We start from the raw sequence: 27,858 nt of genomic DNA on the forward strand, positions 1-27,858 counted from the left end.
AACAGGCCCACTCATTTCTATTGCTCTGGTGATGTCACAAGCATGTGACCCTGCCTCTCCAGTGACAGCTTTTTTGAAGGGAGGGAGAAAAAAAGAGAGATTTTAAAGCTTCTGCCTTTTTGGGTTTTTGTGAAGGCTTTGCTCACCTCCTGAGCAACCACAGAACCACAGGAGTTCAGATCAGAGATTTTGCCACCAGGCAGCACCTAAATGGTTAATTGTCACAGGTCAGCCTCGGGCTTGAGGAGCACACCAGCCAGTAAGTACGCTTCAGTGCAGCAAGGTTGGCTCCATCCTCTCCAAAGAGGGGACTTTTTTTTTTTTTTTTTACCAGACCTGGTCATTACTTGTGGTCATGAAAATAGTTGATGCGAAAACACAATTCTTGTGGATGTTTTTATCCTTGCGCTTTTTCTCCTGGCATGATGCATGTGCCTAGTTGAGGACGCCTCAAAGGTCATCAAAACCAAAGAGAAACAAAATTTATCCTTGGAGCAGCTGACAGTGGCAGCAATGGCATCAAACAGCCTCTTCAGCTCTATGACACCGTGCCAGCAAAACTTCTTCTGGGGTGAGTGATTACTCAATGACTTATTATCGCTGTTTTTATACATGTGCTACCTTCAGTGTGATGCCGGTGAGGACAGTTAAAGGTCCACATATACTAACCTATCTCACATAAGCGATGTTGTGCAAAGAAAATCCGCTGCCATGGCAAGAAAACATTTACATTACGATTATATATTTGCAAACATTTTCAAGCAGCCAACATGTTTGTATAGCATTAGGTTACATGTGTGGAAGGATGTCTAAAGAGGGAAAAAAAAGGTCTTGAAAGATATTTCCATCAAGCATAAACATTCGCTCAGCATGCTGCGCACATTTACGTACAAGCAGTGAAACAAGGCATGAAAATTGAGCGGAATATGAAAGCTAATATTTGAATGTTTGACACGGACTGTTGGATTAGTGGGTGTGCATCAGCATCTCTGCAGCTGAATGGCCTGGAAGGCCGGGAATGCGGCAATGTTAATGTCCATCACACCAACATCCCTGGTAATAAAAATAAAACAGAACCAGTATTTGCAAGTAATGTAGACTTCTCCACTGAAATAGATATCTAATTAAAGTCTTCTCACTTACAGTTATGTTCATTTTTTAAGAGACAATAAGTCTTATTTGAAACACTGTTCAAATATATAATTAAACTAAGAACTTGGAGTAACAAACAACACAAAACGAAACAAAACAAAACAAAACAAACAGCTTCACTTGTCACATGCTACTAAAATTGAATTCAATTTTGCAACTGGATAAATAAAACACAACGCTTCATTGTGTGCAACTTCCTAATGTCAAACTCAGGCCCTTCCATTTTGCTTGATCTATTAGTGTGCATATCCCTCCAGAGCGGTTTTAAATAAGTCCAAATGTCTTGTTTCCAAACACAGCTGTGCGGAGTGTGTGTGTCCTGAGCCACACGAGCTGCACGCTTTCCCTTGTGATGCCGCAGCCAGAGAGGCACTTATAGCAATCAGCACCCTCTATTAGCATGTTAACCTCTGGCCCTTTCCAACATCTTGGGCTGAGACAACAAAAGAATGAGAGCACCATGGCGGGAAATTTAGTCACTGCAGAACAGTAACAAAGTTTAATTCGAGCTGCTGCAGGTGGGAGCAGTAAATGACCAATAGTAATAAAAACCAACTCTTGTTTTAACATCTAAGGGCCATTTGTATTTTAATATGCAATATGTCTAACATATTTTACTAGAAGTACTAAGCATACTATATGAAGTGTGTGTGTGTGTGTGTGTGTGTGTGTGTGTGTGTGTGTATATATATATATATATATATATATATATATATATATATATATATATATATATATAGTCAACATGTGTGTCAGAATGAAGACTTGAAACATCTCTGCAAGACATATTCAGTTGCTTCTTTTCCCTCTGCCTATCGAAATCAAAACCAAGTACTGAAGTACTGACAGCAATTATTATTCAGCATAACTAAAAACTGAAACAGAGAGAAAGGGGGAAAAAAATCCACCTAACTACAGTCTGATGAAAGCGGAGAAAGACTTAATAAAGCCGTTCTGACTCCAGATCCAGACTACATTCAAAATATCCATATACAGTAATTGAGGCGTCCTAAGCTGAGAAATGAAAAAGCAGCTTCTGTTGCATGCGCCGGCTCCGCGGATCCTACCACAGACATTTCATTTTTGAGACATGCTAAAAGCAAACCAGACGCCGCTTTTTCACAGCAGGCCCAGTGGAGGGAAGCCCTCTCATCAATAGATAATTGAGCTGAGGGGAAAATCACTAGGTCCTCAGTGGCAGCTTATAAGAGAAAAGAGTCATCAAAAAACATTCTCAAAGGAACACTAAATTAGTGCAATTTAATTACAGTTGGCAAGCAAGCGTGTAATTATAATAGGAATTTATAGATAATGATACCTGTAATGCTGTCAGGAATGTGTCAATTTCCTTCATCAGTCCACTACATGTAAGGGCACTGATGTGTCATTTGAGAATATTTTGATACAGTATGCTCTGTGTCTTGATTTTGACTGTAATTGTCATCGTTTTGTTATAGTATTTCCAAAAAGCTTCTTAAGTTAAAGTAACTGTAATGCAATACTGAAACTCATGTCACAAATGCTGTTTCTACAGATCTTGTCTTTTTCTCAACTCCATGAATGAAAACACTTCTTAAGTCCATAAATACAGCATATACAAAGATATATGGTATTACAAATTACCAATGAGAAAACATGTGAATAATTGGAACATGGCAAATGGAAGTAACAATTTAATCAAAGCACTTACAAAGCACTGTACAGGAAACCGAATCCCTTTTCTAGTGTCAGAGCAAATGCGAAGTGAATAGCTCAGAGAAATGGAGAGAGGCGGAAATGACAAGGGGACGGGTTTAGTTTCACATCACAACAAGGACCATCTTCTAATTCGTTCAAATTATCTCCTCGCACACTCCCAGGAAGATAAAAGTGTTAAAAGTGAGGGATCAGTTGCACACCTGAGCGACAGCCCGCTGGCTCAGGGATAGTGAAGCGACTGCAGGCACCCGTGTGTGCATGCCACTGTAACCCGAGTAAGAACTTCAAGGGGGAAAAAAAGGTGGATCAGTTTGCGCTTTAGAGTTGCAGAACTGCTGAAGTGCTAAAAACCCACAGGTGGATCAAACAGCACCCATCTGCTGTGATGAAGGTGGCAAGGAGATTTTTAAGCTGGCTCATTTGATTCAGTTTTACTGCTGGTCTCAGCAGCAGTAATGTAAGCACACTGTCACACTGTACAGTGCACACTCACCTACTCACTTTTTTTTTCTTTTTTTCCCCAAAGGATGAAATCATATATGCTTTAGGCACAAAAGAGTGAGTGGGTGCGCACAGTGATACTGTTTTCGGTAATTGGCTTTGAAGTAGCAGCAACCTTGTGTTTTTTAACACATTTCCCCTTTGAGCCAGTAACAAACTGGAGGAAGGTGATCAGGGAGAATCATCTCACTTTGCAGCATGGGTTTAGGTAACACTATGTCCAAGGGGAAATAAAGAGAAGGCAACTTGTGTTATCTAATAGGACCTGTTAAACCACATCTTTGACCAATGCATTTTAATATCTGTCTGAAGGTGTTTTTTGTGGGATACTAGAGTTATCTTTGTAAGTATCAAAGGCAAAATCACATCTGGCAACACTTGACAGTCAACCTCCTGTTCCCCTAAGATCATGTGATGTATAAACTCCTAACAGTAGTCCTGTCTACCTCTTCAATCTGTTGCACTGATGTATCAATTCCAATCAAAATCTCTGTCAGGAGTGCGGTGTGGTACAGGTTTTAACACCATGACTGCTTCCAATTCCACAAAATGGTGGCATCAAGAAAAGGGCAACAAAGGCTATATAATTGCATTTTGACATGTAAGCACGATGCTCTTGTCGTTTTGTTGGCGGCATCCAGACATCAACTGTTGTTCTGTCATGTATCTGTGAAGGAAGAGGCCTGTTTTTATAAGTTCATGCTGTTAAAAACAGAAACAGACTTTTCAACTTTTCAGAGGACCTGAAATTTAAATTATATATATATATATATATATATATATATATATATATATATATATATATATATATATATATATATATATATATAAAATTCAAATATATACATATCTTTTTTTTCCCCAGAGTTGTCCATTTTACCAACCACAGGCATCCTTCATGAGAAAATTCACTTCAAAGCAGAAACTGTGAATATGAAACAAAACAACATTCTCACGCAATGTGTCTTTTCTCTGAATTCATTTTTGAAGTGTTTATTGTGTCTTCGCAAACAACTGCAAAATTTCTGCAGTAAATGTTTAATAGAGTTTTTTAACTAAAAGCTTAGATGTGGTGATAACTTCAAAATAAAACGTAAAGGGAAATAAATTGTGTCTTTATTTAAAAAGGCTGAGAAGTAAATTAAGGCATTTATAACTGTCATGATGTTTCTTATCTATTATTATTATTATTATTATTATTATTATTATTATTATTATTATTATTTACAGAAAAGATGTTTTCTTTAGTGTAAACGGTAGTAAACGGTTAAAGTTTTAAAAAGAAACAGAATTAATTAGCTGATAATTAAACATTTTCCATACAGGATTTTGTTTGGAAACATTTCTGATTGGAAATACTTTGTAGCATTCAAAATAAAATCTTTTAGAGGAACAAACCAAAGAATGTTTGTGGATTCCTGAATGGAATCTTTTTTCTAAAAGCGTACCAACATATACAAAACCACAAGCTTACACCACCACAACCCTTTACACATGCTCTTCAGGTTGTCTCCTCTTTAGGAAAAGTGGAATTCGGTCGCCTGATACTCACTACACAAAAAAAAAAAAAATGCAATACAGTCTATCTTGTGTATGGCAAATAATAATAATAATTCACTTCATTACATTGCTTGTAAGTAATATATATGTGACAAATAAACAACCTGGAACTCTCACAATCAGCAAATTAAGATAAATAAATGTCAAATGTAAAATGTCCTAGGGTAAAAACAGGTCACTGATATTGGCAATAGCACCTCAGCGATGAAATCAGCTAGAGCACTTATAATGTCATTTATTTCCAGTCTGTTATTACATGACTTATGCTATGATGAAATGGTGCATTATACTGCACATTTAAAAAAAAAAAAACCTTTACAATGTTCAGTCTAAGTATTTACAGATGCTTATAATGTCGTCACTGATTAGCTTTTCACAAAAACATTAAAGTGGAGTAATTTAGTTAACTCTAGCCATTTCAGATCTCTATTCTAAAGATGCCAAAAATGTTATTTCATTTCGTTCTCAACCCAAATTGCAGTGATTACCAATAAAATAAATTTACCCTCTGGGATTTAGGTATTCGGTTAATGTTAAAATCACAAATTAAAACTCTTTTGGGTTCAGTTCAACCACCTCAATTGTACATCAGTTCAATTTCAATGACTATCAGAAACAGTGCATGTTATGGGAATATTATGTATAAAATAAAACAAAATTTAAGAAGACAAAATAAGGAATGTAAGTCTTATGACAACTCCAAGGATTTTGAAAGATGGCATCAGTTAGCAAAAGTGTTTCCAGTCTTATGTTAATAGGGCAGATGTTATTTCAGATTTAATTCCAACCAATTAAGAGGAGTATCTGATAGTTACAACAGATACTTATATGATGCTTATAACAATGAAAATCCCTGAATACTGTTTATTTTTCCAGAGTGGACCTAAAATGTGCATGAAATAATGTAATATTAAATATTCATTAATTATATTGTTAATTATTTGAATAACGTTTCAGTATTGGGTTTATGTTAAAGATGGTTTATGTGTGTAGTAAAGGAAAGGAAAGGAAAGTTTAAAGAGGATGGATATCATCTCTAATAGCTTACAGGAGCTTAGAGTTAAATTAACAACGATATAGAGGTAACACTCCTAAAATAAAATGTTGCAATATTGACCTCAGTGCCTTTTACTTCCAAAAGGATTTTCTCTCCATCATTTTCTCTCCACAAACCAATTCATCAAACATTCCACAGTTTCAGTTTTGTATTACTGTTTCCCCCTAAGCATTAGTAATGACTTTGTTTAGGTCATAGGTGTAAGAGAATAGAAGACTCTGCAGAACTCCTCCTTGTGAGAATGATTGAGTTTCAAACAAAGGCAACCTTATTTTTTCATGAAGAAATATCAATGTGGTTGCCAAGCAAATCACCTGGTTCCAAAAGTTTTTGACATCCTGGAATAATTCATTTAATCTGCTGCTGTGCACATATGGCTGTAGTATACTTTAGCCCAGTCTGAGGTTTATGCTCTTGAGGAGCAATGTTCTAAATGTTTTGCTTAGATACCAGCCTGCTGTAATATTTTTCCCTTTATTCTTGGTTTCATTTAAGCACTTGTGTATGAACAGTCCTTAATTCAGACGCTTGTGAAAACATTTTAACAGAATTAAAAGAAACTAAGAAAGCTTAGCCATGATAAGCAGTAGCCTCTAAATATCACATTATAGATATCTGCCTGTTAGCGCTGTCTGTCGGTGGTTTAATCCCTTGCCCATGCATGATTCACTATCAATCATCCTTAATCTACCACAGGACAAGGTGAGACCTGCTTCCAATAAATTTACTACTAGTTTTACCTTTCACAAATATCATGCATATATATATATATATATATATATATATATATATATATATATATATATATATATATATATATATATATATATATATATATATATATATATAGTGTATGTATACTATAAATATTTTTGAACTAAGCAGGCAGTTTCAGAGAGGAAGTAGACCAGTGCAATTCACAGCGGAAAAGAAACTGGAATTCTTATTTCTTGTCCAAAATAAACACACTTTTATGGAAAAATGACACTCTATCCTCATCCAGGACTATTTGCTGTTCATACAGATCCTGTGATTATACGTCGAAAGTAATTACTCAGTGGGATTTTGCTGTGTAAAAACGAATGAATTATTTACTCACCTACAAATATGTTCTTATGTAATATTGTTGGAAAAGAAATAAGAAAATAAACAGAAGCTGCAATCTAACTTATATGTCCTATGGCATGTTTGGGTAGTTTAAGATTACAAGCACTTTAGAGCACACCGCTACAGTGGACAACACATAGAATGAGTGTAGTGCAGTGTGGTGTAAAAATGTCTGAACACTTACAGAACGCCAGGGAAGACAGTAGAGCTGCACACACTCTTAATGCCGGACTCGGTCGTTATGAGTGTTTAATGGCAGCCTACACATCAACGCCCTTTATTTCTTTTCCCTTCCTAAGCCACAGAAGTTCCTTTTCTGTTCCTATTTTTAAGTACAAGTGATCTCAATTAAGGACCTCCACGAAGGATGAAGGCGGCAGACAGTCATGCCAATAAGAGCAAAAAAGGAAATTGCCTTTGTAGCCGACCCCCCTTCACCAACCACAGCAAGCCTCCATCTCAACTCAGATTTCCAGACGAGGCTGCCATGCCGCGCACTGCACTCATCCAAAACAGCCAGAGGAAGGCACTCAGAGTGCACTCTTTCCTTCTTTAGCCCTTAATGGAAAATCTCCGACCCTGCCTCATTTCTGTTCTGACTTCTGTGCCATCTCTATCGTCTCTGCCATTTCTGCACGGTCGTGATTTACTGCCTACTCAGATCCTACGCCGTATTTGATATCTTGGCAAATACACTTCAGAGTTACTGTCTTCTGAGATGATGTCATTAGCCATTCAATGTCAAATAGTAATCATGGGCTTAGATTAAATCTAGGGATTGAGACGAGTTGAGGAGGTCTTCCTGATTCAGTAAGAAGTATGTTTCTGTGAATGTGTCATTCCCCTTTCTTTCTTTCACACACACGCACACATGCACACACAAATACACTCTCACACATTCTCTCCGCCCCTCTGTTCTGCTGTCTGCCAAGGATGGAAAGTAACTGTTTGAAACTGGAAGGTTCCGTGGCCTCATCAAAATGCTCCACACATAAAACCATAATTAAGTGTCTTTAAAAATGCACCACTGTGAAATGGAACCTTGATCCAGAGACTTAAGAGGCTGGATTTTTTCCTCGCAACCAACGAAAGAAAGCGGGACTAGAAAACACACACACACACACACACACACACACACACACACACACACACACACACACAGAAAAAAAAAACATTCATGTAGCATGTTATATAATACCAGGACTTTAGGAATCAAAATTGTAGTCATTTGGATATTGTTACCACCCTGTAGCTCAGTGTCTCATTTTGTTTAAAGTAGCAGTCAACAATGACTCCTTTGTCTCGTTCCATTATTTATAATTAGGTGTGTATGAGCAGGAGAAAAGTATGGATGGCGATTGCACAAATTCTTCTCGAAGACAATTTTGAAGAATACCAGTCAGATAAGTTATCCACATTAAATCAAACTATCAGCTCTGTGACAAGCTCCTCCTATCAACTCCAGAATCAGATTCATATCAGGTCCTGGTTCTGTTACTGTGTAATATTGAATGGCTACTGTGTCCCTATAGACTAAGCACATCATATAGTATCGTCAGCTTCTGAGTCTGATCGGTTATGAAAGATGAAAAAAGGTGGTGAACAGCACAAAATGAGTTTGTGTCCTTCATAAACCGAACAGACCCCCTTCGGCCTGTCGCTTTTGTGGCACATCTGAGGCAGCTGTGTGGGCTGCTCTCGACTCATTAGGACATCAAACGACGAGCCCTGAAACGAGTGGGCAGAGTCCCGGTCTCGAGGCACAGAGAATGATTGAAATTAAGTGCGTACACTCCACACCGATATTGCTGGCAGATGGCGTCCATACTGTAGAGCAAAGTGAATTCAGATGTGACAAATGCTCTTTGATATCTCTTGGTCTCTTTGACTTAACACACAGTTTGGTTTAAGCATGTCAACAACCTCCCTGTTCCTGTTATTAGATTTTATTTGCACCATTGTTTTATTGATTGTCATGGTAATCTGAATTTCTTTTCTTTACATTTGCTGCTGAGTGATTGTCAGCAAGGCCTGCCCAGTCCCAGAAACCAACAGTTTATTTTTTTACATTGAGCATATTTCTGGTGCAGAGCAACTACATGATAGAGAAAGCAAGACACTAACCTGAAACCCCAGACAGTTTAAATAATACGCAGGGCAAGTTAACTATGGCTATGTTTAATACTGTTACAACCTTAATTACAACTCTACTGATTTATATGCCTATAAATTTAAAAGGTAATATTTTAAAACACTGGCTGGTCTGAACCATATTTTCAGTGTTCTGGGCAGAAAGAGAAGGAATGTAACTCAATAGGCATTTTTTTTCCCTTCGTCATAAAGACGTGCCATATGCACGTCTGTCTGTGCTTTCTGAAATTTTTTTCTGTACTTCACACACACGTATATAAATTCAAACACACAATACTGTATATTAATATCGATAACACACACATATATATATATACAGTATACATACAGAGCATGAGTGTGTATAACCGCGTGCTACCTCTGTTTTCTCCATCACCAAATTTGTGGTTGTGGGTCTCATCCCCCTAAACTTGCATGTGGAAATAAAGCACCATACTTCAGTAAAGCACTGAATAAAACTGACGTCAGTATTTACTTGTGGCCCGATTGACTTACAATAGTAAGTGTGTGTTAAATGTTCCTTGTGGTCCACGACAGGGCTTTCAAATCAAAGAGTGAGATTGCCATCTATAGTACAGTTCCAAGACGAGGAACCAGCTCTCTTCACACTAAACCCATGCACTCTGTATGATGTTAGCGTTCTCTAACTGAGCGATCCAGCAGAGCATTAGCATTTCTGATCTGTGTTCTATCTCACACATGTATTTGAAATGGACTTTTACTTCTTATTACAGTGTTCTCAGGTGTACGGTCTGTTTTGCCCTGTTATCATTTCCGAAACGTATTCATCTGCAGTTGTTGTTGCTTATCAGTTGCCATGGCATGTCTGAGTGAATACTCGGAGAGCTGCATGGTGCAGGAGCTATTACTAATAAATAAGTAGCAAATAAATGAGAACAAATGACACGTGTGCCAGGGTGGTGTCAGGGTGATGCAGATTACTAGACTATTTGTTTCAAAGACATTCATCATATTACAGTATCTTGATAAAGCTTTTTAGGAGCAGTAAATGTAACAAATGTGATCATATTTAGTAAGATTTACACTCCAAGCCTAACATGATTGGCTGAACTGTCCAGAATATCCAGTTTGTTTTGTTGATTTTGAAGGGCAATTTAATAAGCAGGATTATGTTTATTGTATTTTACACTGAACATGAGCTCTTTACTCCAGACCATAGATTAGACTATAAGAATGAAGCGGTAGAAATAGAGAGAAAGAAAGAGAGAGAGAGAAAAAAGGAATAAAACTACGCCAGAAGTGAATTATTTTGGGGAGCTTTTTTTTTTTTTTTAATCCTGTGAAACGTAGCAAATGACGCCTCTGCACAAAGCGCCAATTGAAGTCTGGTCGTGACGGGAGCTGGACTCGGACACTTCCGACACTCATTCCTCACTGAGTTCATGCTGCCGACACTTTCTGCGTGAGACACAAGACACGAGTTCTCCGCGGCTCCCCGACTCGCCTTACCTCGAGTGTAACTGAGCGTGTTTGTGATGCGCCTTCCCGTAGATGCGAGCGCGACTCGGCGCTTCAGCCCCCCGTCCAGCAGCCTGCAGCCGCTCCCGGCCAAAATGAACGAGGTCAACAGCAGCAGCGGCTGTGGTGGTGGTGGAGGAGGAGGTGGAGGAGGCAGCGGCGGGATTAACAGCATTGGCGGTGGAAATGCAGGAGGAGGAACCGCGCAACACGACGCGAGACTGCGGCCGCTCGAGAACCGCTCCATGGCTGAAATCATCGCCGATCATCCCGCGGAGCTGGTGCGCACCGACAGCCCCAACTTCCTCTGCTCCGTGCTGCCCTCTCACTGGAGGTGCAACAAAACCCTGCCCGTCGCTTTTAAGGTAAAACAAAAACCGCTTTCAGTGTATGATTCAGGATAATTATTGAATCGAAATATTACTTTGAGTAGGTACCTTTCTGGAGGAAAGATTAGAAATAATATGCTTTTGTGCTCAGGAATTCTGTTTTACTTTTGGTTTCTACTACAACAAAACAAACCCGAAATCAGTTAATAACGTGGAAAACTTTTCCAATATTTTATTATATTATATATATAACAACAAGTAATTTCCTGTTAATTATAATTACTAAATTAAGGTATTTTCCACATGGAACTAAGTAGAAATATGTGTATAAATATATAATGCACATTTTTGTTTATGCTTATTCTATCTATCTATCTATCTATCTATCTATCTATCTATCTATCTATCTATCTATCTATCTATCTATCTATCTACTGTATCTGACGGTTTTTTTTTTTAATCCCACTTATTTTGTTCCTATACTAATCCTTGGCGTTGTTTATTGTTGTATGAATTGTTTACAAATTATAATTTGTAGGATATCTTATATAATATATAAGTAGTGTTACTATATTGTCATATCGGTTAATTGGGTTAAATATACTATTAGATTGGAACTTTTTTTTTTAATGTGTTTTCTGTTTTCTGCCAATCTGTTAAATGATTCTGAAAATTCACATAAATAAACCATCAAGCAAATGTACCAAATAGAGATCTATTGGTTCTATGTAAACTCCAAAGTCTGTTGTGTTTGAAAATAAAAGGATATGCAGTTTCTAAAAAAACCAAACCCAGCTCACCTGAAAGCACCAGTCATGCCAGAGTTACAGTCAGAGAGATCACAATATTTCCCTTTTGTGGTGTTTAATTTGAACATTACCTGTAGCTCTTGACCTGTATTTGCATAATTTTATAAATTCTGTTGCTGCCACAAGATTAACTGAATAGATAACTGCATAAATGTGTGCACAGTACAGGTGTTTCTTTTAAAGTGGACAATGAGTCTTTCTATAAACAACACTTTTTACATTTGCTGTCTCTCGACTTGCTGTATTCATGAACTCATCTGGGATATTTATCAGTTTTGATACGGTTCCCACACATGCTGAGCACGTGTCAACTATTTCTCCTAGTTTTAGACCTCTTTTATATATGAATTTTGTTTCTGCAAATAAATGTATATTTATGCAGGCTCCTGTTTTTCTATGCATTTTTGTTTGAGAAACTAACTTCAACCACAGGCATTTCAATCATATTATCTTTAAAACCTTAAAAATAGGCATTAGTCAATCGTTTAATTTAACTGTAACCTTTTTCAATTTAGAATTTCGTTTTTTTGCTAGAATGTCCAGGAAAATTGATGACATGACAGACACTAGTTTCCAGCACCTCAGTGAGTCATTGATGCTATGACTGAGTCAATGTTGTGTCCCTGCAGGTTGTGGCACTGGGAGATGTTCCTGATGGTACTGTTGTAACTGTGATGGCTGGGAATGATGAAAATTACTCGGCAGAGTTGCGAAATGCTTCAGGTGTGATGAAGAACCAAGTGGCCCGTTTCAATGATCTACGCTTTGTGGGACGCAGTGGAAGAGGTTAGTCTGCTTTTAGTCCATAAAGACTTTAATATTTAGAGATGGTCATTTTAATTGTGATCTGGGAGCTGGAAAAGGAGATATAAATCTTTTAAATGGCGATAATCATTTAAATTCTGGCTACATTGCTTTGGCAGAGGGACAGAAATCATAACAAAAATAAGAACAGCCAACTTTGAGCTGTCAACAGATGTGAGTTGGGTAAAGCCATGTTGTCTCCTGTGTGTAATTATCAGGTCTGATCCACTTAATGCCAATTTTACTGTTGTTTACAAAAGGGGATCTGTAAGTAGGTAAGATTAAGTGAAGGATGTGGTGTCAACACAAGATGAGAGAGGTTTACACAACGTGGGCATAATATGCTTCTGTTGTCTTAATGTTAGCCAATCCGCTGTATTTATTGTTATACCTTGCGACAACCTACACCTGCTCAAGGAAAGAGCACACTGTGTACCCAAGTCAGTTTGTGCAGGAAGGTTTGTGTAATTGAGTTTACAGTCACCTGGGGACAAGTGACATTCTTCTAATTATTACATCAGTTACAGTCCTGGCTGTGATCATTTTATCATTGTATTTCAAAATTGTATGTGTTCAGTAGCATAAAAAATATATATTGTAATTCACTGTATATCCAATTGAATTATTTGTTAGTTAAATATGCATATACATGGCATGTGTGGTCAAGGTAGTCTTTATTTCTACTCTAAATATTTCTACCATTTGTTTTTCCTATATATTTTCATTTTGTAATATTTTCATCCAGCATGAATATGAATCTTTAATGCAAATGCATTAAACTATGGATTTTCTTTCTTTTTAAGCAATGTTAAATCCACTTTAGATTTTTTTTATTAATTCACTTTGATTTATTTAAATTGATTCTCATTGCTGAGAATGCACTACACATTTCAGAAGAACACATTAGTCAAGATGAAAATGTGGTGGGTATAAGGACATTTCTACATTACAGACTATTCAGTACTTTCCCATTTCATATCTTAACTCAAACCTTTTCATCGTCACTCAGCACTGGATAGAACTCAGCTCTGGAGCACTGTGTGTGTTCTTGGTGTTAAGATGTTGGTGCTTGTGCTCTGCCAGCTGTTGCTAAGAGTTGCGATGACTTTCCACCCACCTCTTCCTGTCTCGTTGAGAAAGCAATGGCATTCCTGAGACGCCATGTTAGTACACTTCATTCCCCTTAGAACTCCATAAGAACACAATTTGTCTGAAAATTTGTTTAGGAAAGTTGAATGATGAGCCAGGGATGTCGATCTGAATTCTGTTGTGTTGTAATAGCTCTTTCTCCCTGCCTCCTTCACCAGGCGGATTAGTTTTAAATTAAGATTGGCAAAATGTTTTATCGGACATGAACGCTAACAGACGGTCTGTGAACATGCAGGTGTTTTTATTGTGAACAAACTCAACCCATATTGTTATGTTTGCACAGGAAAGAGCTTCACCCTGACAATTACAGTGTTCACAAACCCTCCACAAGTGGCCACTTACCACAGAGCCATTAAGGTCACAGTGGATGGACCGCGTGAGCCAAGGAGTAAGTTACACAGCTCTTAATGTGACCAAATGTCTGTGTTCTCTTTTTTCCTGCATGATCTCTGTGGATGTGCTTTGTTTTGTTATTTTCTCTGTTGGTTTATTCCCTGATACAGTATCTCAACTATTAAACAATAATTTGAATATATTTTATGAATTTTTATTTACAGTTTTTCCTCTCTTCTAACCCTATATATACTTTTATTTATACTCTTTGTACTGTCAGATGCTGAGAAGATTATGTAAGATTATGTTTTTTTTTTACTTATGTTGTGAGAAATGCTTCTGCATACTGTAATGTTTGGACACTGATTGATTATCAGAAGTCTGATGTTTTGGGGACTTGAATGATCAAACACTGAACAGAAACTGACTAGTTCTATAGAAGTCACTGGGTTTACTTAGGCTCTTATTACATTTTCATTTCTTGAGCGAGTTCGTTTCAGTACACACTGCTGTGTGCTATGGTAGTTATGCTATGGTATTTCAACCTACAGTCTGTCTTTGATATTATAATATATATTTTGTCTTTCTTTGTTAGGATCTAGAAGTCTCCTTGTGTGTTCATAGCAAGTTGTCAGGGAAGGTGTGTCAGGCTGCACCATGGCTCCACTGGGGTGCTGTAGTGCTAACATCAGCTCATTTTTAATGGCTTTCAGTGCCAACCTGTCTGGAGAGCAGCTGTTTTACTTTATCATGAAAAAAATAAAAAATACTCCATCTTGGCATAGGATTCAACCCTATCACATCTATTGCAACATTTCTCTCTCCTTCCCTTTCACTTACTCTAGTCTCAGTGAACACATATGGTTCTAGTGTTTGAAGACACACTGGCTGTATGGTCTTGATTCTTCATTGTATTAAGACGGCCTCTAGCAGTCTCTGCACTTTTGTTTGATGTCAAAGACTTCCTATGCTCCTGCTCCTTTTAAAGTGCAGTATCAAGAGGCAGATGGCTTACATGTTACTGTGGCCTATAACAAATGAAAGATCCTGAAGACATTTTCTAGAGAAATACTGATTTTCTATATGTTTATATTGTTGTTTTAGATGAAACTAAATCTCCAAGAGCCACATTTCTGAGTACATTTAAGTCATATAAGCATGATTTATTAATACTTCATAGTGTCAAATTTATAGTGTATAACTAAGAGGATGTCAGGGTCAAAAATTTACAAGCTGTCACATAAGGGGTCATTGAGTTGCAATAGCATCTGTGCCCTCTTAATAATGTTGTATTTCAGCACTTCCTTAACACTGAGATTCAGCATCATTAAACATCTAATTGGTGTTAATGAGACGACAATTAAGGAAGAGGCCCAGCTCGCTGAACTAGACAATGGCAACAGTGTGCCGTCAGAAATCTTTTCACTGAGCAAACGCCTGAAAGAACACCTTCTTCTGATTCAGTTGTAAGCACTAACATTTGTTATGCTTTAGAGCATTTATATGTAATTTAGAAATAATAGGTGCATGTTTATGTACAGACTGTTTCATTTTCAGTCAAAATATAATTTGCTTATTATGTCTTAATACAAAAACTAAGGTTCATTTAGGCAGTTTTTTTACTTACTGTTTCTTCAGGGCGTCAGTTAGAGATGAATGTATAGCAGAATAATAACTCGGCACAGTATGTGCATTACTAATGTGTTTATGTGTTTAATATGCCATGATGGGTGCCATATGAATCTTGCAGGGGTGAGAACTTCCAGTGCTGTGTGTGTGTGTGTGTGTGTGTGTGTGTGTGTGTGTGTGAGAGAGAGAGAGAGAGAGAGAGAGAGAGAGAAGAAAGAAAGAGAGCAGGCAGTACAATGAGAGTGTTGATAGTCTGGTGGCATTAACAACTTTGTGTACTCACACCATTTACTTGATTTCAAATGTGATTTTTGATTCTATTTGTCTGTGATGTAAACAGATCTCTGCAGAATGTATATTTGTGTGTGTGTATATATATATATATATATATATATATATATATATATATATATATATATATATATATATAAACCATTTTGCTTCTTCTCAGTAATATCACAACTATGTCTGATAAAAATTATTATGTTTGCTGTTACGGTTGTGTGCAGCTGTTCATGGGTAATGCCGGCTTTGCACTAACCTCTAATAACCCTCATTAAAAGTTATTTAAACTAATAGATTGGGCGGGGTTGGTTAAACCAACACACTTGCTCTGGAGGCCCCATGTAATTACAGATCGCATGTCAGACTGTCAGTCTTTGTAACACGTTTTAAATTATCTTTTTGTTGTACATTTCACTTCTTGTAAAATCTCCTCAGTCAAATCATGCATTGTTGGTAGGGATTAGTAGAGGCCAAGTTATTCTTTAAAACGATGTATTTCCATCTTACCAGGACCCCACGTGTTCTTTTCGCTGTTTGGACACTTTGACAAATCACCATGTTGAATAGAGACAATAACTGAAGCAATAATGCGGGCTGAGACAGTTTAAAGGTTATATCTGGCCACTGTTCAACCTTATCAGCTCTGTAGACCACACAAGTACTATATACATTATATGTTCTTACAGCAAATGAAAAACAGAGGTGTCAGTAAAGTCCTCAATTAAAGCTTCATTTATAATGGGAACTGCTCTCATAAAACCAATCTAAACAAGAAAGGAGAAGGGAGAAAAACTGAGACATAATCCTGGCCTGCTGTAAAGGGGCTACAAGAGGAGGTGCCAGAATTGTGCATGTGTGTGAAGCGAGAGCTCAGCTTGAGTCTGGCTGTATATGTCTGGTTTGAATATGCAGTGTTCATCAGAGCTGCATCATTACAGCTCAAGGAATACGGGTAGTAATCTGTTACGAGTCATACTACTTTCATATGAACATGGAGGTAATGAAAGTGTTTGCCTTCCCACTGAAAAAGGTTGAGGGCTCTTGTAGTTTTTATTTGTATGAGTTTGTGTGCATATACCCTTTTCCTTCCTGACTTGCCTTCCGAAGGCTAAAATGTAAAGACCACACAGACACCTGGCAGATCTCCATGACATTTTGACTCTGCATGTTTCACTCGAGTTTCATCTCACACTCTCTCACTCTTTCTCTCTTTCTCTCTCTCTCTCTCTCTCTCTTCCTCCCACACTCATTTTCTCCTAAACTTAAATGAATAGCAGAGACTGGCTGTCACCCATGCTGTCTTTTTCCCTTCTTTTCCCCATCGCTGCATTTCACTGCTTGTTCTTTCCAAAAAATACCATTATTACAACTGGTGAAGAATTTTCTTTATATTGTGCACCAAAATGTTTACTGTGCTTAAGATTTAATGTAGTTGGAGTATACTAAATCAAGGTCATTAACTTGTGTGTGCATGCTGAAGGCCAATCCACTGTATGTCTAACTCATTATTTATTGGTGAATGTAGATGATCTCCTGGTTGATCCATGTACACTTGCACTCTTTAATTTAGTTTCACACAAGTACCTGACAAAATCATGCTCACCTTAGATACATGTTGGTTGTAGGAAAGATCTGTACTGTGTTGTTTTCTGTCAAAGCATGAATGCCTATGTGCACAATATTGTGCATAATCCAATTTTTTGTTTATATAATGTATGCAGCCATACTTCGTTAGCAGTTGAGGGTTATGGCCATCTTCAAAGGTCCACTAAGTCAGTTGTGAAATCATTATGAAGCCCAGGTCAGCCACACTTACCTGTTTATTTATTCTGCTATTGCTTTTCATAGTTTTGTTTTTTCTTATTGTCCCTCCACTAATCCCTAAATCTGTTCCTCTGTAAGGAGCTGAAGCATTTGTCTATAACTGTTAGTCATGATGACCAAACATGCAGATGTGGGAGCAGTTGGGGGACTCAGATGATATCTATTTCTTATTTAATTTATTGCAATGTTTCAGGATTAGTTTTCTGCTACAGGATAGCTGGAGATCGTATCTTGGAATTACCTCGACGGACTCATAAGTATTTAGGCCTATGCTCTGAAATGAAGCCTGAGTCAGCTGGGGGTTACATATCACCAGTAATGTTTGGCCATGGTCCCACTGGGCCAGTCAAGCATCTGGAATGAGTATGTCCAAGCTTCCGCTGCATGATTGGACAGGGAAGTGTTGGCTATCGAAAATCTCACCCCGTTGTCTGGGAGATGATGGGAATGTTTGGGACTTTCCCCCAGCAGTGATATCATCTTGTTTCCTGAGTCTCATTCACACTCACTCCCTGCCCTAATCCCCCCTGCACCAAATGACAAAGCTTGTTTCCAATTCTACATTGTGTCTAGAGGTGTACTGTGAAAGAAAGAGCAGGCACATGTTGCTCCTGATGCCACTGTTTGGGAGAATATGCCCATATAATTACCATCATTATATCATTTTCTTTTATTTTATAATTGTTTTTGTGCATCATATGCTTATTTTGCTAACACTTCTTTCATTCAGAGAACTTTGCCAACTCATATATGCCCAACTCTCTATATGTTCTCCCCGTTCTAGAGGAACGGGAAGAAAAGAGCGAGGGGCGAGGAGAAGATTCTGTTTCTAAAGTTTGGGATCATTTCAAACTAAAATATAAAGAAAACACTGTACTGTTTATCTTTTTTAAAGTAAATTGAAATTGATATTTATATTTTTATTTATGATTTTTTACATTTATATATTTGTATTTGCATTTTGATATAATATGGCAATTAAATGAACTAAATAGGTTTAGTTTTACAGATATTCTTGCATGCAATTTCAGCATTAAAAATGTAAATATTTTTTTCAAAGGAAACAAATTACTTGTTCATTTTAAGAGACCCGTCTTTTTTCTCTTCTATATTTAGTATTGATCTTTAACAAAAAATAGAAACAAAAGTATTTCTTATCTGATTAATCGATGGAAAAATCGGTAGAATAATCGATTACTAAAACAATCGAAAGCAGCCCTAGTGGAAACTTTGACAATGTTTATATGGGTTTTCTAATGACACATTTTTGGTAAAAACACCACATTCTTACCACTTTCTTTATTTTTGGTTTTTATTTTAAAAAATTCAATTAGAAAACCCATATTAATCAATTATTCTAGTGTTTGATGGAGGCTTTTTCACCTTTTACTTTCATCCCATAAAGAAGTAAAAAAGCAATGGCAATTGCTCACTTGGTGTCGAAGCACAGGACATTTTTTCTTCAAGGTTAGAAAATAGGCATGCATGATTTTTCCAGAGTTTTATGTACTGCAGCTAATTTTAGCATCAGTACTTATGCACAGCTTGTAGAAAAATAAATTAGTTTTTGTTCAACGAATGAAGTTGGACGATATGAAGGTTTGATTTCTAGTATGCCACTGTGCTCAGTGGATTCAGTTGCACTAACAGACAATGAAATGAGGCTTGCAATATCATGCACACATCCTTGAGTATTAAATATGTATTAAATATAATCTAACATCCACTATCCCTCAGCTTTTTAGTCTACTGTGGAAGAAAGACTGTCTCTCTTTGTCTCTCTTTGTGTGTATATATTGTCTTTTTGTTCTCTTCACAATGAGTGTAGTCTAGATCCCGTCTTAGTTGGTGTCTCTGTGCCAACTGGAGGAGTTCCAGTTTCAGCAGGAGTTTTTCTCTCTCTTCTGTTTGATATTTACTTTACTGCCTTCTCTGGGAAGCTGGTACCGGCCTAGACAGACAAACAGCACTGCTTTAATGGCCAAGAGGGCTGGGGGTAGTGCAGCTTGGGGCCTCGATCCTCTCTTTATCCCTCTTCTGCTATGGGTTGAGTCGGCACAAGGCACCTGTGGGCTCTTAAATGGTCTTGTTATGACTCTCCTGTAAAGCATTTGGCAGTAAGGACCCTTTGTGCTTGCAGATCCCACTGTACGGGTAGTAAAGGAAGGATGAGAGACTGTAGTAATAATGTAAAAGCTGTGCTTTGCTATTTGACCTAAGGGGATTTTGACTTTGCATGCCACAAAGTGTCTTTCACCTGCTTTGACCCTGTACATATACAGTATAGACAGTGCTTAATGTGGAGTATGGAAAACGTGAAGCTCAGCAGGGGTAAGCTAAAGTACATTAAACAGCTCTTTTGTTGTGTAACCACTGATCGTTTTAGACTTTAAGGGCAGAGTAATAGCAATAGAGTACATTCTAAATTAATAAGACAGGCGAACATGCCAGAGGGCCAGAATGAAACGATCATGCAGAAGGAAATGGAACACTTGTCCCATTTTTATCCATCACAAGCCATCTGAGAAGCCTGCTTTTTTCCAAATGGAAGTTAAACGTACGCCTGTACCTATTAATACACATGGTGAATTATATTAGACAGTATGCTTCATCAAAACTTTAAAGAACTACAATTCTTGTGCTTCAGCAAAACATTATATTTCTGTCACGTGTTAACACTCTGAAATTACTGTGTTCATATAATGAATAATTCTGAAAAAGGCACAATCCTCAGTTGTAATTCATCTTCTTATGAGGGTTTGCAGTAATGTCTACTATACAGGAATTTGCCCATTTTACTTCTATTGCCAGTTGAAATTGTATCAAAGCTAAACGTTTTTGGAATGCTTTCCGCGTTGGGTAATTAATATGATGCTGTTTGTGGTGAAAGTGGTAATGAAACAGTCATGCAGTGGCATGGCCAGGGTCCCAGCAGTATTAACTCACGTGCTGTCTCGTCTAAATTGCAGGGCACAGGCCAAAGTTGGACGATTCACCCAAGGCAGGCCTGTTCTCTGATCGCCTGAGTGAGCTAGAGCGCATCCGACAGAGCACCATGAGGGTGGCTGTGCCAGCACAAACACCCCGGACCTCGCTCAACACCCCCAACTCGTTTTCTCCTCAGGGCCAGAGCCAAATCTCAGGTATGGGCAACTTCATCTTTCTAAACATTTAATATTGGACTATGCCACTGCAAAAATTTTATTCTCTGCAAAATCCAAGGTACATCTTTCTGCAATGTCAGTTAAAACACAGCTGTGCTGTTTTTCAAAGTCAGAAATGTATCCCACAGGATTTGTTTGTGAAGTCTAAATTGAGTGGTGATTAGTGCAGAAAAACAGTACATTGCACCATGTACCTAGAGAGAAGTCACACACATCGTTTGTCCTTAATTATTGCTCTAAACATCCTGAGCCCTGGGTATTGTTTTGTAGCAGCTAAGTCAACCGAGAACACATTCCATCATTCCTACACCTATTTGTTTTAGAGCAAAGTCTTTTTTGCATGCTATCCTTGACTCAAATGATAAAAATCTTTCAAATCGAATAAGTGTAAGCACAACAACAGCGAAGTCTATGGTGAAGAGAGTAGAGAGTTAAGTGGAAATGTTGTGTCACATAGTCAGAATTTAACTGACTAAAAATGTTTGAGTTTAGCTACCAGTTTTTATTGAATTTTATGTTGAAATAAATAAATTTAATAATAAAAATATTAAAATTAATTATAAAATGAAGTCAAATGTTAATCAAGTACAGTACTGTATACATAAAATAGCATTTTTAACCGTTTATTTGGGTTTTTCATTTATTGTGGGCAGTTTTGGAACTGATAAACGGGGATTACTGTATTATATATATTTTTGCGATTTAATTATTATTTACATTTATTATTATTATTATTTAATAATTATTTAAAATTGCATATAATGCTATTTTAAATAAATGCTATATTAACTAAATAATTTAACTTCTTTCCTTCTCGTTCTGCATCTATTTAATCTGAAACAAGAAAGAACATTATTAGTCTTATAAATATATATCTTATATTGAGTAACCACACAGTGTAAAAAAGCACGAGGTTTAATTTGTGGAAATAATGCTCCGTCTCTTTGTTTGGTCACACGTCGTCAGACCCACGGCAGTCACAGTCATCCCCTCCGTGGTTTAATGAGCAAGCATACTCATCGTACCTGAGCCCCATGGCGTCCCCCTCGGTGCACTCTACCACCCCTTTGTCCTCCAGCCGCGCCACCGGTCTGCCTTCCATCAGCGATGTTCCCCGCCGCCTGCCAGGTAACCTCCAGCCTCAGGCCCCTGCAGGTGCAGCCCCTGACCCTCTCCAATTCTGCTGTCGTGGCCTGGCTGCCAAACAGCAAAACACATGTTCAAATATGAATTTTCTTTTTTTAGGGGACGCCAAATGCTTGTCCAGTTAGGCTTTTGGAAACAAAATGATTGGCTTGCCATAGCTTGTCAGATGGGTGTGCTCAACAAGATAAAAGCTTTTTTCTTTCATGGAAAGTCAGCAATTCATATTATCTTTTTCCTTTGCCTGTCTTATGGCACATCACTCATTTTTAGCCAAGAGAATAATTTTTTTTAAGGGTTAGCATTGCATCACTCATCTATTTTGTTTTTGCGAATGATTTACTTGCATGAAAGTCATATTTAGTTTTACTTGCTGCTCGGCTTTAATTAATTACAACCGCAATCTGACTAGCTTTCAGTTTTCATTGGCTAGTTCGTCTAAAGGATGTGGAAAAAAACACATTCATTCTTGAAACTTCCACCTTTAGAGATTGATTGGAAGAGCTTTTTTTCCTGAAGCAGGAAAAAAAGAGATTGCTTCCTTTTCCCTTCACCCGTTTCTTTGATCCTGTGGCGAATATGGTTAATAACAGAGTAAGGCATAATAACAGACCGGTGGCAGACAAATTAAGCAGCTTTATAGCGATTCGGTTCTGAAAGATCCTGCCAGGGAGCCTTAGCCCATTTGTTGCTGAATCTAATATGCTAATTTGTCCTCTTTTGCCCTGCACCCAACCAAACACATACATTTAAAGCTTTAATGTTGGCTATCAACTTTCTCCCTCCAAGCACCTGTTTGAGCCGGGGCCAGGTGACTGTTTTTTAAGGTTTTCCTTTTTTTTTTTTTACTTTCCCTCCTGTTTTCTTTTTTCTTTTTTGTGAGCCCAAAGCAACTGTAAGTGATTAAACAAGCGGCTCCCTGGTGTTAGCTGCTTGGCAGCTTTTGGACGCCTGCCACCTGTCCTGTCAGGTTCGATTAGGCTGGTTTTGTCAGCCTGTAGGTTGTTGCGTGGCGCACTCAAAGCTCTTGCTGCTAATAACAGCCATTATCTAAGATAAGGCCAGCAGTGTTTGCTGCCAGGGAAACAAACTACAGTTCAGAAAATCTTCCTGTTAAATGTGGATGCTGTTGTCAAATGTCATTAGACTCTGCTGTCATCTAAAGTTGACAGTGTAATACTCGCTAAAAGCATATTTGCTGTGTATGGCAAATAGACCAAATGAACCTTTGCTTAGTGCATTTTAAACATGGAGAGCATACTTAGATGTATGAACTAGCATCTGGTTTTGGGTCCAGTGCTGTCTAGCATCAGTGACTGTTTAAATACAGCCCAAACATTGCCTTTATGTGTACATGTGTGTAAAACGGGGGGCTATGCTTTTAGCTGTTCTGCCCATTATTCAGCGCACACTCGCTGTTGCCTGGGGCTAGAGAACCATTATTCCACGAGTTTTAAATCAAAGAGGTTTAATATAAAATGTGAAAAATGTGTGTGGGGGTAACGCTGTTAAGAAGTCCAGGATACGAGGGGCTTAGCGGCAATTCACGCCTCTGCAACGCGCCCACACATAATCATCCTCCTCCTTAACATGGACATGGTGACAGGAAAGACACCTAGTGATTTATGATAAGAGTACTGAGTCTAGAAAGGGGTTCGAGGGGGTGCTGGTGTCAAAATGGCCCATTAGTGGCTTTGTGAATTTTAAGGTTAACGGGGAGAGCATGCGAAGGATAGAGGGTCGGGTTCTCGTCTGGGCTCAGAACATATAAGATACCAGAAGCCCACATCTGAAGCTAAGACTGATCGTCTCCCCATGATGCTTCAAACACCTCACAAAACATTTCCAAATGTGTGACTGCTTATGCAACCTGATGGCACTTTCAACATGGGCACACACAATTTAGTGAAGTAATGCACATACCTAAGTGAACACGGACCAGTTTAAACATGTGCAGGCTCACATAAACAAGCGTATAAATACGCCTGAAAATGCGGACGCAGAAGATGAGAGGCGTATAACCATACACATGAATACACATACACACGAGCCGGTCTGAGAAAAAAAAAGAAACATGTTTAAGCCAGTCCAAGAGACATTGTGATCGTTGTGCAGAATTGTGCTTAATGTATAATGAGCATCAGTTCTGGGAAACAAACTTTTAATCATTTTTTAAGGAAACTGACCTGATATACTGTATGTCCAGTATGCCAACTATATTAAGTCTACAAGTCTTTTTTTCAGATCTATATGTTCATACAACGCCAATTCTGTATATTAAGTATAGTGCAGGGTCAGTTTAATTCCACAAACAATGTCTTTTAAAAATCCACAGGGAGGGTCACTTTTTAAAATAATTTCCCTGTGGGATCAATTAATAATTTCCCTGTGAGATCAAAAATAAAGTGTTCTGACTCTGACTTTAAAATCACACACTGTGACATTCCTCACTTTAGTATATGTATTTATGTGCCCTTAGTTTAAGCTTATTCATTTTTATTTAATGCATGTGTAAGTAAATGTTTGATATAATATATAATTTAATATTGAATATTATATATTTATAAAATATATAAGTAAAATTCTCAAATGTTTTGTGCTGTTTTTTTGTTTATGAATGTGTAAAGGTCTGTCTGTCTGTCTGAATGTCTGTCTTTAAAACACCATTTTCTAAATTTGAAAGGGCTTCGTAAAAAAATTAAACACAAAAACATTTATTCTATTAATCTATTTGGTTTATTAAGTTTTATTATTATAAGTAAAAAAGATATTTTTCATAAATATATATTTTCGGATGATGTAAACTCTTAATTTATGTAATGAATTTGTGCACTATTTTGTGTGCAGGTTCCACAGATCTGACTCCTTTCCCGGGGCAGTTTGAGCGGCAGTTCCCCGGATTCTCCTCCCTCACTGAGAGCCGATTCTCCAGTCCGCGGATGCACTACCCGGCTACGTTTCCCTACACTACCACCCCTGTCACCACAGGCATGTCTCTGGGCAGTGCCCATTACCACACATACCTGCCCCCACCATACCCAGGCTCTACTCAGAGTCAGAGTGGACCATTCCAGAGCAGCAGCACCCCATATCTCTACTACGGGGCCTCCTCCGGCTCCTACCAATTCTCTATGGTACCTGGGGGGGATCGCTCTCCCTCCCGCCTGCTGCCCACCTGCACTAGTGCCTCTACAGGTGCCTCATTGGTTAATGCCAGTCTTCCTGTGCAGGCTGGTGGAGGAAGCGGTGTGGATGAGGATGGTAGCCACAGCAACTCTCCAACTGTGCTCAATCCTGCAGGGAGGATGGATGAAGGAGTGTGGCGGCCATATTGATGGAATTAGAAAAAAATAAAAAAAGGAACGTGTGCCTGTCAGACAGGCGAACTTCAAACCAGAGACATGGTTTTAAAGCACAAACCCTACTAGGACCCTCGTCCTATCTTGCTGAGACATTCTCCTTTGCCTTGTTTATTTTTAATCTTTATTAAATGTCACTTTTGAGGAATATTTATAGAACGAGTTTCTTCAAAGGGAAGTATTTAAAATATGATCTTTCATGGCAGTTATTGTTATTTGTATACCTGTAATACAAAATCCATTCCTCTGAAACCAATAACTTATAGACAAATTGACTATGGTTAGAAAACAGTTTTGACCACAGCTATAGTTTGCTAGCTCTTATTTTTTTAAGTTAGTTGGCTTTAACATGCGTTAGGTCCGACATGCAGTTTAAAGCACTGAGCAGCAGTCGGTTTCAACTAACTATTAAAAACCACATTTTTTTTTTTTTTTTTTTTTAGGAATGTCTTTCTTTTTTTTAACTTAATTAATTTAAATTATGCATATTTGATAAACAAATGTTGAGTTGTAAGTTATAAAGCCATAACTTATGTAATGTATTTTCAACTTGATTCATAAGGGGAATATTTTTGTAATGCATTTATGTTCAAGTTAATAATGAAACTGATATGTAATTTAAAGATACATTTTCTGTGCCTTAAGCAATGGTTTTTTGTTTGTTTGTTTGTTGTTGTTTTTTTAAAGAACGATTTTTCTTCTGTGTATACTGAGATACGTTTCCTATATATAGTAGTATATAGCAGTATTTCCTGCATATAGTACATTATGAAAAGTTCTATTCTTATATAGCAGATGGTCTTGCCAGTTTGAATTATTACTTTAGTGCTAAGTACATAAAGTCCTGTTTTGACTTCAAACCAAAAAGGCCACATTCTCTTGGATATTGTTTATTGATTATGCCAATTTGTATGCACCATGCTTAGATATAGCTGTCAGTGTTAAAACTAGGATAAGACGAAAACTGTTTCAGTCCATTTGGACAAAAGTAAGGGCTATAACAGGAAAACTACCAAATCCTCTGCACATTAAGGGGCCTGCTGTGCACCCACCTGAAGACTGGATCAGTTTACTGGAACCTAATGAAAGCCACACACACTATTTCTTACCGCGAATACTGTTTATCTCAATATGGTATTGCTCAGTGTAATGGCAGCTAAAATCCTCCCAATGGAACATCAGTGATTTTTGATATGTCTGGATTCTGGGTACAATTTAGGTACATTTTTAGCAAATTTTTTTTTTTTGCTGGAGATTAAGGTTGCACATTGATATTTGTTTTAGTTATTAAGTAATTTAATAACCTCTGTAGCTATTGATGCAAGACTAGAATTAAATCCCAGACTAGAGTATCTGAAGCAGTCTACCAACTTGGATACTAATTTTGGTTTCAGTTAGAAAATGTGTAATATTGTGTTATGACAACCAAATCTACCTGATTTACTTATTCTAGGCTGGGGCTTTATTATTATTATTATTATTATTATTATTATTATTATTATTATTTAATATAAGAGGTTTTTCTTACTCTTCCTGCAATGGTCTGTGCACTCATGCCAGCAAAAGTTAGACTCATCTTTTTTATTTGCTTTACTATTCAGTGCCTTATACTATACGCTGCACAAAATCTGAGAAACAGTGTAATGTGTGCCCTGTGCCCTGTTTGTCAAATTCAGATTTATGCATTTATGAGACTTGGAATGCTATAAAGCATGTGTTTAATGATCATAGAGATAAGCAAAGCACTTAGCGATTTATGCAGTTCAATCTTGTCATCGCACCAATCGATTTGTTGAGCTTAAATGTACGGATGTCAGCCGGAAATGTTCCACATTTGACTTTTAAGTTTGTATTTAGAGTTTACGGCTACATGTTTAAAAATATTGAGACATACATTTTACACCGTTTGTTGTTCATGGTGTGTCATGTTCAGTTCGATCAATTAACTATGTCTTAGTATGGACCTGAGAATCTGTGAGAGTGAGCAGAGCTGAAAATTGTTTACAAGCTGTTTACAATATTGTGAGTGTAGATAATTATTGTATGAGAAAAATATACCCCCACTGCGTTTGTGCTTAGTACTCATTTACTTTTTGTTCTGAATATTTTCCTTTTTTTTTTTTTTTATATTTATCCTCCCTGGTTAAGGTACCAGAAGGATCAGGAATGTCTGATGGGTGGATGTGTTATGGGCTAATTTCTCTTTGAAGCTTGCATGCTTTGCTTCAGTTGCACAAATGTGTTTTATTTATCATGTTTTTGGCCTTAAAGTTGTGTCTTCCTTCATTATTAAACAATGGTTACAGGGAATGACTGTCATGACAA

General features: G+C 37.5%; 1 protein-coding gene across 3 annotated transcripts; it reads left to right on the plus strand.

Moving 5' to 3' along the window:
* Window positions 1-27,858, plus strand: runx2b (RUNX family transcription factor 2b). 3 transcript variants are annotated; one of them, XM_046836902.1, is made up of 8 exons: window positions 3-259; window positions 440-571; window positions 10,739-11,070; window positions 12,473-12,629; window positions 14,080-14,184; window positions 20,837-21,010; window positions 21,998-22,159; window positions 25,022-27,858. In XM_046836902.1, the coding sequence occupies exons 1-8, from the start codon at window positions 211-213 to the stop codon at window positions 25,507-25,509; spliced, it is 1,599 nt and encodes a 532-aa protein (XP_046692858.1). In that variant the 5' UTR covers window positions 3-210; the 3' UTR covers window positions 25,510-27,858. The 3 variants fall into 3 exon arrangements, with proteins under 3 accessions (XP_046692860.1, XP_046692859.1, XP_046692858.1); XM_046836904.1 differs by lacking the exon at window positions 21,998-22,159 and having other exon boundaries at window positions 1-259; XM_046836903.1 differs by lacking the exon at window positions 14,080-14,184 and having other exon boundaries at window positions 1-259.

This window comes from Silurus meridionalis, chromosome 23 (assembly GCF_014805685.1).
Source record: "Silurus meridionalis isolate SWU-2019-XX chromosome 23, ASM1480568v1, whole genome shotgun sequence".
Taxonomy (NCBI): Eukaryota; Metazoa; Chordata; class Actinopteri; order Siluriformes; family Siluridae; genus Silurus; species Silurus meridionalis.